Source organism: Melospiza georgiana, chromosome 12, assembly GCF_028018845.1.
Source record: "Melospiza georgiana isolate bMelGeo1 chromosome 12, bMelGeo1.pri, whole genome shotgun sequence".
NCBI lineage: Eukaryota > Metazoa > Chordata > Aves > Passeriformes > Passerellidae > Melospiza > Melospiza georgiana.
In genome coordinates this window covers 15,179,997-15,192,507 of record NC_080441.1, presented here as the reverse complement: position 1 = coordinate 15,192,507, position 12,511 = coordinate 15,179,997, and the positions used below count along the sequence as shown (strand labels likewise).

Sequence of the window (12,511 nt, the reverse complement as noted above, 5' to 3'; positions counted from 1 at the left end):
TGGTCCCAGTCTGGGGTGGTGGCACTGGGACCCCAGGAGGGCACCTGAAGGGTCACACAGGGGAGCTCCTTTACAGGAGCATGGATCTGCTTAGTGTCAATTCTCCATTTCATGGTGAGCTTACATCAGTTCACCAGGCCTAGTTTGGGTCTCTGAGACACTGCTTTCACATCTGTAATGCACAGTGTGCTGCCTGTTTAACCAAGGAATACCTTTAAATCTGTAAAAAAATCCAGGTCTCAGATGAAACAGAAAATTCTTCTGGAGTCACAGGTTTGGAGATCCATGCTGCATCACAGCACTGGGGGACTCTAAATGGTGCCACAAACTCAAAGGTTTCCATCCTGCCTGCAGAATCTCCTTGGAGCCTGCTGGGCTGGCTGTAATTGCTGCTCAGTTCTGACTTGCACACACATAGACAGGTAAAGGTGTCACACTGTACCTGCTCAGAAAGGTCATGCTTGCCCAGCAAGTGCAAGGAGGTAATTATATACAGCCATAGAAGGCAGCAAACACTAAATGGGGTTTGCCTACAGCCAGAATGGTTTGAATTTTTTCCTTGCAGATGCTCTGATTTCTTTTATGCTACACACAGCCCTGAAGAGCCCGGATCAGATAAGTTTCAGACTCTGCTGATAGCACTCATCTCTTCCTGCACATTTTTACACAGTACATTTTATTCCAGGCTTAGTATTTACCAAAGGGTTTAAGTAGGGCAGGAATTCCTCTCCTAGTTGAATCAGACTGTAATTAGCCATTTCCAGTGGCTGTTCCCTGTAGGTTGTCTGTGTGCAATCACACCTTTGCAGGTGTTTTCTGGTCCAGATGCAGGCTGGTCCAGGCTAAATGTGCTTTACAGTTCAGCACTCCATCGAGGGTGACTGTGGTTTATAAATGTTTTCTAAACCAGCAACAGCTGACCTGTAAAAAAATAACAGAGCTGTTCATTCCTCCCCCATTCTTACCTTTCCATTGATCCCTGTTCTCTTTCAGCTCAGAGCTGTGTGCTCATCCCTGGATGTGCACAGAGGGCTCCAGAGGGTGGCATTGCAGCTGTACTTTCCTATTTACACATCACTGTGGGAGCTCCAGGGTGTGCTGGACACTGGTTCTGTGCTGCAGAGCCCTCCCTGCTCCTGAGAGCACAGATGGATCCTCCAGGGCAGGGCATCACAAACTTCCCTCCCTTTTCCCTAGCCAGTATTTTCTGCCCTTTTTTGCCCCTAATTTGACTTTTTAACCATTTGTGGAGGAGCAGCAGTGCACAGGCACGAGGGAATTGCAGTGTGAATTGGCTGAGTCCAAACCAACACCTGGGATTGATGGGGCAGGCAGCCTGCCCTGGGGAAAACATCCTTGCTGAGAAGATTTGGGAATGGACAGGGCAGAGAGGATCCCAGCCCAGCTGCTGAGCCCTGGAGCCCCTTGTGCCACTGTCACCCAGAGCAGCAGGAGCAGGGCTTCTCCACAGCCCTGCACTGGGGAAAGAGCTCTGCTCCCACTGCTGGGGCTGCACTGAGCACCTGGGAGAGGCAGGACAGGAAGGGGAGCTGCCCTGGCCACTCACACTTAGTGGTCACAGCAATCAGAAATGAAGGTAATTGGAAGAGGGCTGAAGCTCATTAGAGGATTGGGCAGGAGCTTTTGTCAAGCAGTGCACTGTAACCAGGGGAGGAAATTCCAGAGTCACCCTGTGCTGAGTCAGGTGTGGTCCCAAGCAGGTCCTGCAGGTCCCAGAGGTGCTCACACGTGCTGGTACCATTCAGACACGCTGCACTGATTGACTCTAACTATGTGTAATGTTTTCCCTTAGGGTTGAAAACCCTAAGGGTAAACAAATGACCCTCATTTGGAGGCAAGGGATATAAATAAACACTGAAGGTCAAGATACCCAAGGATTCTTGAAAGAAAGAGACACCTTTGACAAGATGATAACTTCACCTGCTTCACAGCAGATGCTTCAGTGCCATGAATCCTGCTGTGACAGCCTGAGGAAAGCAGAGAACAGCAGTTCTTGAAGATTGTGCTGCCAAGCATCATTAGCAACAACAGGCGTATCTAAGACAGCTCCATCAATGGGGAAAATAATTTGGAGAAAATTCTAATTACATTCCTTTAAAGCCCCACTTCCAGTAGCCTCACAGCACAACCTGTGCTCTCCTGCTTAGCTAAGGCAGCTAATTACCCAGAGCTGCAGACAGAAGCACAGACATGTTTCTCTAGAGCACAAGCAGCTTACAGTCTAATTTTCTAGAAGTGTCTTAGGGCAGATTAGTTTCATGCCTGTTGCAGGCAGCTTTAGCAGGACATCTTAGGAGAGAAAAGAACCAGCTCCTACATTTCACAACTGCACAGGAGCATTTTCAGGACAATGCTCTGCTATTTTCTGGGCCAGGACTTTGCAACTTATCCTTAGCCAGGAAAATGGGTGGTTACAGCTTTAACAGAGCCAGTTCCTTCTCCAAGCCACCTCTTTCTCTTCACATGGTGTTTCTCTTCACATGGTTGTTCTGCCTCACAGCAGTGCCAGGGTTTATTTGAGAAGATAACCCTGTGTTCCTCTCTCCCTGGAGCCTGGGAGTTTTGCTGTCACAGCAGATGAGGTGACACAGGAGCTCAGGACAGGCCATGGGAGGGGCGTCTGCAGCCCCACATGGGCTGGGCAGAGCAGCAACAGACAGTATTTCTGTGCTGCTTCATCCCTGGCTCCACATCTGTCAGCATACAAGCAAAGTTTGATTTTTGACAGTGGTAATTCTAGCATCAGGTCTGCATAGCAACTGCTGAATCTTCTGGTGTTTTGTGGACAACCACCACCACCAGGCTGCTGATCTGATCAGTTAAAGGAGTTTCTAAATGGTTTTGAATTTGTCCAGTGAGCTTCACAAACTCAACAGTCAGCAAACTCTATGCCCATGCTCAGTGGGTACAATATCCTTGTTCTCCTGAAATCATAATTTGCTTCTCTTCTGTGCAGTTTGAAATTAAAAAAGAAATTGAGTATTTAAAACCCAAACCCCTTCAGCTCAGCTAAATGACAAAGCAGATTCAGGCACAAGAGTACTGTGACACTCCTCTAACCACATTTGTCTCTCAGTGAACACTCCTTTTCTTTGCATTTGAAGGTACTAAAAATTATACCAGTTGTCCTTACAACTTCTGATATTTAAACAGCATGTTAAAACTGTAAAAAGAAGCTCTCTATTAGCTGGACTATGTATGTGCTTTGTTGTCTTTATATCCAATACAAGAACAATTATATAGCAGCCCACGGACCCTATTATTTGTAAAGCAACCTCCCCAGAATTCAAGCCATGATCCAGAATACATTATGGTGTTGTGTTGTCAGGCCAGACTTAACCTGGCTTAAAACAACCCAACCAAAAGCACTTTTCAGTGGCTGAGTTGCAGCTCTAAATAAGCCCACTTCCTTTCTTTTATTTTCTATTTTCTTTTTTTTTTTTTTTTTTTATGTTTCCTTTTTCCACTAGGCAAGTTCTCAGGTATCACCTTTTATACTAAAAAAGACTATTTTTTCCCCCCTAAACAAGTGTCAACACTCCAGTTTGCCATAAAGAGACCATATGAAGAATTGGTAACACCAGCACCAAAAAAACCCAGATCTGGTACACAATGAAGGACTCTACAAGAAGGTCTCAAAGACAAGAGTTCTTTGCAACTCTCTGTTTATTAAAAATATATGTCTCCTTGGAAGAAACACTGTTAACCAACTACTGTTGTCATGATTGATTCAGTACTGTCAGCTATGCCATGGAGTACATCATCTTTTCTCCACGTGACTCGAGAGAGGGAGACAGGCTATTAGGAAAAAACAGAAAAAAGAAAAGAAAAAAAAAAGACAAAAGATAGGAATGTGTGACTAGCACCTTAAGGACTTCTGTTTCACTTACTCCACTTCTTCAGGGACCGACGTTTATAGCAGCTGGAGCAGGACCAGCGGGGCAGGGGCTGCATGCCCGGCAGGAACCCATTGCCAGAGTTCTGTGTGCTCCTTTAGGGTCGGTCCCAGCGACAGCAGAATCCTCCTGCCCTCCACTGTGCTCACAGCTGGGGCTGCTGCAGAGCCCTCCTGGCCCCAGAAGCTGCTCAGTCCCTGCAGGGCTCCTCCCCAGGCAGCACAGGGACAGTGTCACTGACTGACACACAGAGCCAGCACCTCGGGGACAGGGACCGCAGGAGGAGACTTACCTGGGCGTGCTTGGACAGCGACCTCCTGTGCTGTGGGTGGCTCTGTGTGAGGAACAGCATCCACAGCTCTGGGTAAGGTGGGAGCACTGGGACCTGGACTCTGAGAACCCAGCACACGCTGCTCAAAGGCCACGAGAGTGTCCCCAGCTCCACACAAGGGCCTGGAGCCCCACTCAAGCACAAAGTGTCCTCAAAGACAGACATGTCTCAGCTTAGGGCCAAGTGTCTCTGTGCCTCTCCTGAAAAATGCCAGTGCCCAGGGCATGGGGCAGCTCTGCACCCTGTGCCCCTCTGCTGCCAGCTGGGGCACCACTCCAGGGCTCTGGGGTGGCTGGGGGAGGCAGCAGAACCCAGCTCCAGCCACAGATTCACACAGAATGTCAGAGCCAGGCACGGTGGCCATGCTGTCACCTCTGCTGCAGGGAGGGCCCCTCCCGGGACAGCCAGCCCTGGCACGGGCACACAGCAGGGCAGGGGACAGAGAAGGGTTTAATCTGTCACTGATCTGCAAAATGGGAGTGTCCATCCAAGGCACAGCTGGGGGCTTTTCCTGCCAGTGGCTAATGCAGAAGGGAATGCCAGTGTGCTGCCACAGCCAGAATGGGTCATTCCACCTGCACCCACAGGTACAGGGCCAGTCCAACATCCCAGGTTTTTCACAGCAACACAGGACAGTGAGTACATTTGTTCCATGTGGCCAGTAAAGTATTTCTTAACTAAACACCACAGATCTAGATTCTATTTACAATAGAGCCAGCTTAAAAAATAAGTTAAAAAACTGGATTTTATACCCATTCAGTTCATCATTGACAAGAGAAAAATGGAATAATAATAATAATTATAATAATAATAATTAAAAAAGCCAACACAACAACACAATATGGTTTTGGTTTAAAATCAGCTTAAAAAAATAGAACCAAAAGGAAACCTCTCATGCAAACACATAAGGTGATGTGTAAAACAATGTGCAATTTAATATGTAGCATCATCCATTCTCTTGCTCCGCAGCCTCCTGCTCAGTCTCTGTCTCCCAGCCTCTCGCAGGCCAGCTGCTGCTCCTTGCTCTGCTCCCTCCTGCACAGGCTGTGCCAGTCTCTGGCCTGTCTCAGACCCAGGGGGGCTGCAGGGAACTGGCCTGCATGGGAGAAGTTTCCAAAGCACCTGGTACCGTTTGAGCTCTTCCTGCCCAAGTGGACTCCCTGCGCCGAGTGCTCGGGACAGAGGAACTGAGAGAACCTTGCAATAATACAACACCTTTCCAGAGAGGTCCCTCAGATTTCCTAGTCCACATACATATATATATATATAATATATATATAATATCTCTCCTCTATATTATATATAAATTACATATACAGATAAATAAAATGCTTTCTGCTGCCCCATCTGTCGCACTGTTCAGAGCTGCTAGACGGTCACACTTGGAAAAATGCCCCTGGAGCTCTGACACCAGCTCATGTGTTCAGAGTCCATTGTTTCACTTGTCTTCTTACATTAGTCCTTAGCTGCCTCCTCCCATCTTGATTCTTCGTTTAGTTAATAATAATAATAATAATATAATAATAATATAATAATAATAATAATAAAAAAACGACCTTGAATGGGTTTTCGTCTGTCTCTACTGGAGCAGTGGGAAGGTCCATGCAGGAATGGTGGGAACAGTCACGTGATGAATGATATGAGTTCATCCCAACAAAAGAAACAGGACTAGAAAACTCAATTTTGCGACGATCTAAAAAAGGGAGCAGGAATAGTTTTCATATCCCTCCCCCTCGGGGCAGAGGGCTCGGATGGGTGGGACTTCAGAGATCTTCTGCTCACAGGGAAGCAGGAGGGAGACATCTTCAGAGTTTCTCTGGGGACGGGACCCAGATGTAGTGCCCGGACTGGTCCTCAATGATCTGTTTGATTTTGCTGTAAATTTCTTCAAGAGAGTCTCCTTGTACGATGGCTGGAAGAGAACAAGCAAGACCCTGAGCCCCAGGCAGCACTGCCCTGAGTCAGGGAGAGCCCTCCAGGAGCCCCAGAGGGCACAGCCTGCAGGGACTGAGCCAGGCGGTGTCAGGGGAGCTGCCCTGGGCCCTGTGACACAAAGGGTTAAAGCAGCACCTCGGTGGGGATTAGCCAGTGCTGATCCCTCTGGCAGAGCTCCTGGCTGTGTGCAGGGCCCTCCACACCAGGCTGCTAATCAGCTTTGCACGCTGTGTCAGGCACGGGGCTGCGCTCACCACAGCGGGGAAGGCAGGGCTGGGGCAGCTCATGGGGTGCACCAAGCACTCCACCCGAGGTGCCAGCTTTGTCCCTTCCCTCTGGTGTTCCCTCTGGCTGCCTGCTGAGGGCTCCTCCTGTTTGCCTCCTGTGCTGCAGGGTGGGAACACAGAGCTCTCGGGCTGGGAAAGGCTCCCAGCAGCAGCCCCTGCCCCATCCTGCTACATCACAGCAAGATGCTCAAGAAGGGCCAAAGCTTTCCTGCCTCTGTAACCCAGCCAGGACCATCCTCCAGCATCTCTGCTCCCTCCTTCTAAGTTACTGGCACAGAACCTGTGGCAGTGACCATCTCTCTGCCCATTACCCAGTTCTTTCAACACATTTCAGCCAACAGCATTCCTTTTTCACAGGTCAACATCAAACTCGCCCTCCAAGTGCACAGTGGCATGTTGAGGGCCTGTTTTCCTGGAAAAACAGCCAGCAGCTCTGGAGCCCAGGACAGGAAGTCTGGGGAAAGCTCACTGTGTTTGTACCCCATTATTTGCCCAGCTGAAATCAATTTTTGGAAAACATCCTGCTTGGGGTTTTTCCCAGTAGCTGTTAGGCAGGCAATGCAGAGTTTGGCAACATTTTCATTCCTCAACTTCAGAAGAAACAGCTATTGCACTGGAAAAAGGATGGAAGACCAGTTCCTCTGCCTCTTCACCTGCCTGTGGTTTTCCAGAATTAATCATGTTACAAACATTAGTTCCCTAATGCACAAGGATGCCTGTGTCATGAGCAGTTCATCTCAGCAGGCACAAAGTGTCAGCAACCCCTGACTGGCTCTTGAGCAAAGACTACTTAGGAAGCAAGCCAAACTTCCAGTCTTTTTTAGTAGATGTTTTGTAATAACTCAGGACTGTCTCCACCATTTAGGTCACTAATTTTTAATCTTTCCCCTTTAGAAACTTCTCTTTTCTCTTTTTGAAAATGCTCCCCTTTTCTCCCATGCAGGGAGTTTACTTCCTGTAAACTTGTAGCACTCTGAAACCCTGTGCTTCCCCTGCTCGGGGATTTTTAGATTTTTATTATTGTTGAAGTTGGTGATTAGCTTTCACAAACTCAGAAAATCCTGCCTGACAACTTGTCTCCTCCTCTCTGACTGGTTTACTTCTATCCACTGATCTTGGAGCAGTCCCCTTGCAGAGCCCTCCTGGCAAAGTGCCATTTCTGTCTTGCTTTGATGAAGCTGGATGTTTTCCCATGACCCTGCAGTAGGACAGTGCTGGTAGAGAGGTCACAGCTGCTGGATGGAAAAATGAAGTAAATCAGATACAAGCCTGCTCAGGACACTCACCTGTAAAATATTCTCCAAACTCTTGCTCAAGTTTCATGGCTTTGTCAAAGACCTTGTTGGCCTGTTCATACGTCTGTCTCCGGTTCATCTCCCTGCCACACACAAAAAATAAGAAAATTTTCAGCTCTTTTTCTCAGCAATGAACAGGAGCAAAAATAGCCCACAGAGCCAGGGTGCCTGGGAATCCTCTGCTCAGAGGAATGGCAGCTGTGCAGGACCCAGCTCCCAAAGGCAGCTCCCTTCCCCACAGACCCCAGGCTGCCTTGGCCCTTCATCTCAACCTCCACAGTTCCTCCCACTGCCACCTACCCCAGCCCCTGCACCACAGCACGGAAGGGAATTCAAACCCACACAATCCCTTAAACTTGTGAGACTGCTGCTGCCTGCCTAGGGTTTCTCATCCCCATAAAACACAGAAATAAGCAATTTGACCCCTTCTGACTTGAGAAGGGCTTTTCCCAGGCCCCTTGGTGCCAGCAGAATTCCTTCTGATCTCAGAGTCACTCTCAAGCTGTTGACTCTCCCCACAGATAATACTCTATGCTGCTGCTGCTGCTGCTCAGAAGAGTTGCAAGCTCAGCTCTCCCATTCTTTCCAGCCTGCTCTACCCAGGGCCAGGAGCAGCAGGACAGGCAGCTGGAGAGGCACAGAACACGGTGCTGCACTTACATGAGGGCTTCAATGGATTTAGGTTTGATGAAAATGGCAATGGGATAAAGTTGTGCTTGTCGCAACCTCTTGATGGCATTGCCAGACACATCCAGGATGCAGTGCTTCCCCTGGAAAGGAGACAGGCAGGATCAGACCTACCCACACACTCTGCTCTGTGTGGGAAACAGCTTGCTCATACAGATGTGCTTGGAAAGGGAGGAGCCACAGAAATGAACCCCACTCCTGAGGCACAAGCCAGCTCCCAATGGCCTCACACTCCTGCTGGCTCAGGGCAGGACAGCAACAATGCAAAGGGACTGAGCCTTTGTCTGGACTTGTGAAACTATTTACAAGCCCTGGGTAGCTCCAGGACTCCTCCAGAGGAACGCTGCTGCTTTGAGGGCACCCAGGTATCTCCATTCTGTGAGTCCTGAGCACAAGGCTGGGCCAGCAGTGCCAGGCTTTTGGGTGGAGTTTGGATGACAGAGGTACCACGCTGAGGCAGAGTAACACAGCTGAGAAAAGCAGCCACATGGCTTGGCAGGACTCTGGAGGGAGGAGAGGATCGTGCTGTGCTTGCTTAATGTGGTTACAGCCCTTGATTAACACCAGGGGGGAAGGAGGGGAGCTGCTGGATGCATCCCAGTGCCAGGAATGGCACCTGGCACTCACCCGCTCCGCCACCGCCCGCACGGACTGGATGCTGGTGCCATAGAGATTGTCGTTGAACTGCCCAGCCTCTATGAACTTGTTGTCCTGGATGTCTTTCTCCATCTGCTCCCTGGACACCACAAAGTGATAGTCCTGGCCGTCCACCTCGTTGTCACGCCGAGGCCTGGTGGTGTCTGCAGAGAGCGGGAACCAGGAGTGAGCCCAGAGTGACCCCACAAACCAGGAGGGACAAACCCACCTTGTGCTCCTGCCCCCTCCCTGTGCCTCAGGCAGGACCCTGCAAGGAGCAGAGCCAGCCCTGTGCCCTCCCTCCACCTGTGGCCCCGAGCTGGGACTTACGGGGCACGCAGGAACCAAACTTGTGAGGGAATTCCGAGATGAGGTCGTCGTTAATTCTGTCCTTGGTCGGGCCCAGGATGATCACTGGCCTGGCATAGTGAACTGCAAATGAGAGCCACACCTGAGCCCCCCTGCGCTGCAGAGCTGACCCCAGTGCCACTTTTGGCATGGACCTGCCCTCTCCCTGCTGGCAGTGGGTGCTCCTGCTCACATGGGCACCCAAAGGTGCCTCCTCTGTGAGAGTTTATCTCCTCCTGGTCATGGTCAACATGTCCTTCCCATCTGACCCAAACCATCTGCATGGCCCCAGGAAAGGTTCTGCAGGTCTCCAGGGTCAAGGATCAGCAAAGCTGCTCCCTTGCTTGGGCAGGAGCCAGAACCAGGACAGCTGGGCCAGGATGCACAGAGCTGGGGGAGTGATGGGAGCCTAAGGGTCAGATGCAGCTCCTGGCAAAGACAGACCACCGAGGCTGGGACTGTTCAGCCTGCAAAAGGGTCTGCAGGGTTTGGGCATCAAGCAGGGTTAAAGGCTGCAGGCTGTGGCTGGGGAGGGGATGCTCTGCTCTGCAGCAGGGACTGGGGCTGAGGCAGGAAGGGATAATCTTGCCCTCAGCTGAGGACTACAGCCCAGCTCAGTTTTAGCTCTGGATCTCTCCCTTGGTCTTGCAGACCACACACAAATCTTTTCTGATTAAAACTGGGCAGTGAGGCCAGGAAAGCCGTGCACACCTGGCTCCCCTGCTGCATGCACCACAGGACTCCCCTTGCACCCACCCAGTGCCCCGCTGCTGTGGCAGGAGGGGAGGGCCCACAGGGCCCCCTGGCTGTGCTGGGCACACAGGTGGCCCCGCTGCAGCGGGCACAGGGCAGCTCAGCTCAGGACTTACTTTCTTGCCGCGTCACTGGCTCGTACGACAGGATGGTGTCCTCTTGTCCTTCTGCAACAGAGCCAGGGGGACAGAGGTGAGCACTTGCAGCAGCTCTCCAGCCCCTCTGCAGCTGTGAGGAGCTGGCCCCTGCCCCTCCAGCCTCCTCCAGCTCTGGGGACACTCCAGGCTGTCCCCTTCACTCCACCCACGGATGTGAAGCACGCCGGGCATGCAGCTATGTGCCCTTGAGCCACTTCAATTATTCATGTCCCAGCTCTGGGTCAAGCCTCCTCCTTCCCTCCCCCACTGCTGCAGGCTCCAGCCCATTGGGATGTTGTGTCCTCCCTGCAGGTATTTAGAGGACTTTCTGGGGACAGAGGGAGCATCTGGATCCCATACTCTTGTACAGGCTTGGGCTCCAGGAGCCATCTATGCTCCAGGCCTGGCCTCTGGCCATTGAGGATGGGGCATCACCACGGCCTGGGAGCCACCACCCCGCCCTGGAGCAGCCAGGAGAGAGCAGGGAAGCAGGCAGGCTCACTGCTACTGCCAGCCCCTGCTGTCCCTGCCCCGAGGAGGGAGCTGGCCGCAGCATCTCAGTGTCACCAGCAGGAAGGAGCAGCCTCCAGACAGACAGGATGGACGTGCCCAGACGTGCACACTGACACACGGACACACGGACACACGGACAGGGGCGGGAGAGCAGGTGCGCACACACTTACTGGAACTGCTCTCGCTGTCACTGGTGTTTGATGTCACGCCCTCTGCAAAGCAACCAGAGAGATCCCTTCAGAAGGAGCCTGGGCAGGAGGCACGGGGGCAGCCAGCTGTCACCCAGCACTGGTGACCAAGGGCAGGACAGCAGTGGCTCCCCAAGACCTGCAGCCCAGCACCCAGTGGGACGAGTCTGTGCCTCGTGGGCAAGGGCGGCATCGTTCACCCTGGGCTGGGAGCCCGGGGACATGCAGGGGATGCTCCAGGAGGGGACAGAGAGGCCAGGAGGGCCTGCCTGGCACATGTGAGGGCATCCCAGGCCGAGGGAAGGGGGAGTGCACAGGGGGTGCTGGCAGGGGAGCAGTGCAGCATGCACACAGCGGGCAGGGAGGGCACGGCTGTGCTGGCACAGGGATGGGGACAGGGGATCCACTGCCTCTGGGGATGGGGCTGGGACACACAGAGACAAGACAGTGACAGAATGGGACAGAGTTTGGGGCTTTGCTTGCTCAGGCTGATCCTAGTGCTGCGACCACCCCACAGAGCCTTGCTGGCCGCTGCCTGCCCCAGTCAGGCTCTGCACTGCCTGGGGTGTGGGGCTTGGCAGGGAACTCACACCCCATGGGGCTCCTCTCCCTGTTCTGCAGTTCTGCACATGTGGTAACCCAGAGAAAGATGGGAACACCTCAAAATGTTGTCACCCTCCCCGTTCAGAGCAGGCCCACCATGGCCACGTCCCACCCACACTGGAAGTGGCTCCGAGTGCTGAAGCACCAACCAACCCAGACAGGAGCAGGAGGAAGAGGATGAGGAGGTGCAGCAGGCACCCAGGGCATGGCCACCACCCCCACACAAGCTCCCCCACCCCGTCCCACGTGCAGCAGAGGCACCTCAAGCCCCGCAGCCCCCGGGCTCCTCCTGCCCTGCAGCCAGGGAAGCACAGCTGCCCCAGGCACGCCCCAGGCACCGCCAGCCACACACAGGGAACAATGTGCATCGGAATTCAACTTACTCAGGTTCTTTGCTCCATAATAATCGTCACTTAACCCAGGGAAGTCCTGATTTCACAGACAGCAAGAGGGGGGAGAGGGGGAGAGAAGACAGCGCAGGAAAGGGGAGTCAGAGGGACGGGGGAGACAGAGCCAGACCAGCATTAGTGACAGGAGTGCAGAACGGCCCAGAGCTGCAACTGCAAGTGAGGTTAAATATCTTCAGAGCTGACACCATCAGCCCGCTGCCAACACCCTGCCCTGTCTGGCTGGACCCCCTCCGCCCCCCAAGCTCACCCTCTCTGCCACAGAGCCCCCAGGAGCCACCCTGGGCCTGGGGAGGGCAGGGCAGCCACAGCAGCATCGCTGGCAGCAAGCAGTTGCAGCCCTGAGCTGCTGGCACAGGGGCTGAAGTGCTTCTCCTCATGGGGTGCCCTGGCAGGGCACAGTGGCTCTGTGCCTCCCCAGCACAGCACACAGTCCTGCAATACGTGGCACTTGTCCCCAGCTGTGTGTGTCAG

General features: G+C 52.6%; 1 protein-coding gene across 8 annotated transcripts in view; it reads right to left on the bottom strand.

The window, feature by feature from the left end:
* Positions 1–3,656: 3,656 nt before the first annotated feature.
* Positions 3,657–12,511, bottom strand: part of DLG3 (discs large MAGUK scaffold protein 3) — an 80,402-nt gene continuing 71,547 nt past the window's right edge. For 4 of the 8 annotated variants that reach the window (XM_058032851.1, XM_058032854.1, XM_058032853.1 and 1 more), the window contains 8 exons: positions 12,014–12,059; positions 11,010–11,051; positions 10,306–10,356; positions 9,419–9,520; positions 9,080–9,252; positions 8,426–8,535; positions 7,757–7,848; positions 3,657–6,160 (listed from right to left, as the gene is read on the bottom strand). In XM_058032851.1, the coding sequence (XP_057888834.1) occupies positions 6,054–6,160; positions 7,757–7,848; positions 8,426–8,535; positions 9,080–9,252; positions 9,419–9,520; positions 10,306–10,356; positions 11,010–11,051; positions 12,014–12,059 (723 nt within the window). In that variant the 3' untranslated portion in view covers positions 3,657–6,053. The remainder of the gene's footprint in view (positions 6,161–7,756; positions 7,849–8,425; positions 8,536–9,079; positions 9,253–9,418; positions 9,521–10,305; positions 10,357–11,009; positions 11,052–12,013; positions 12,060–12,511) is intronic. The other 4 variants (XM_058032852.1, XM_058032855.1, XM_058032858.1 and 1 more) reach the window with 2 other exon arrangements.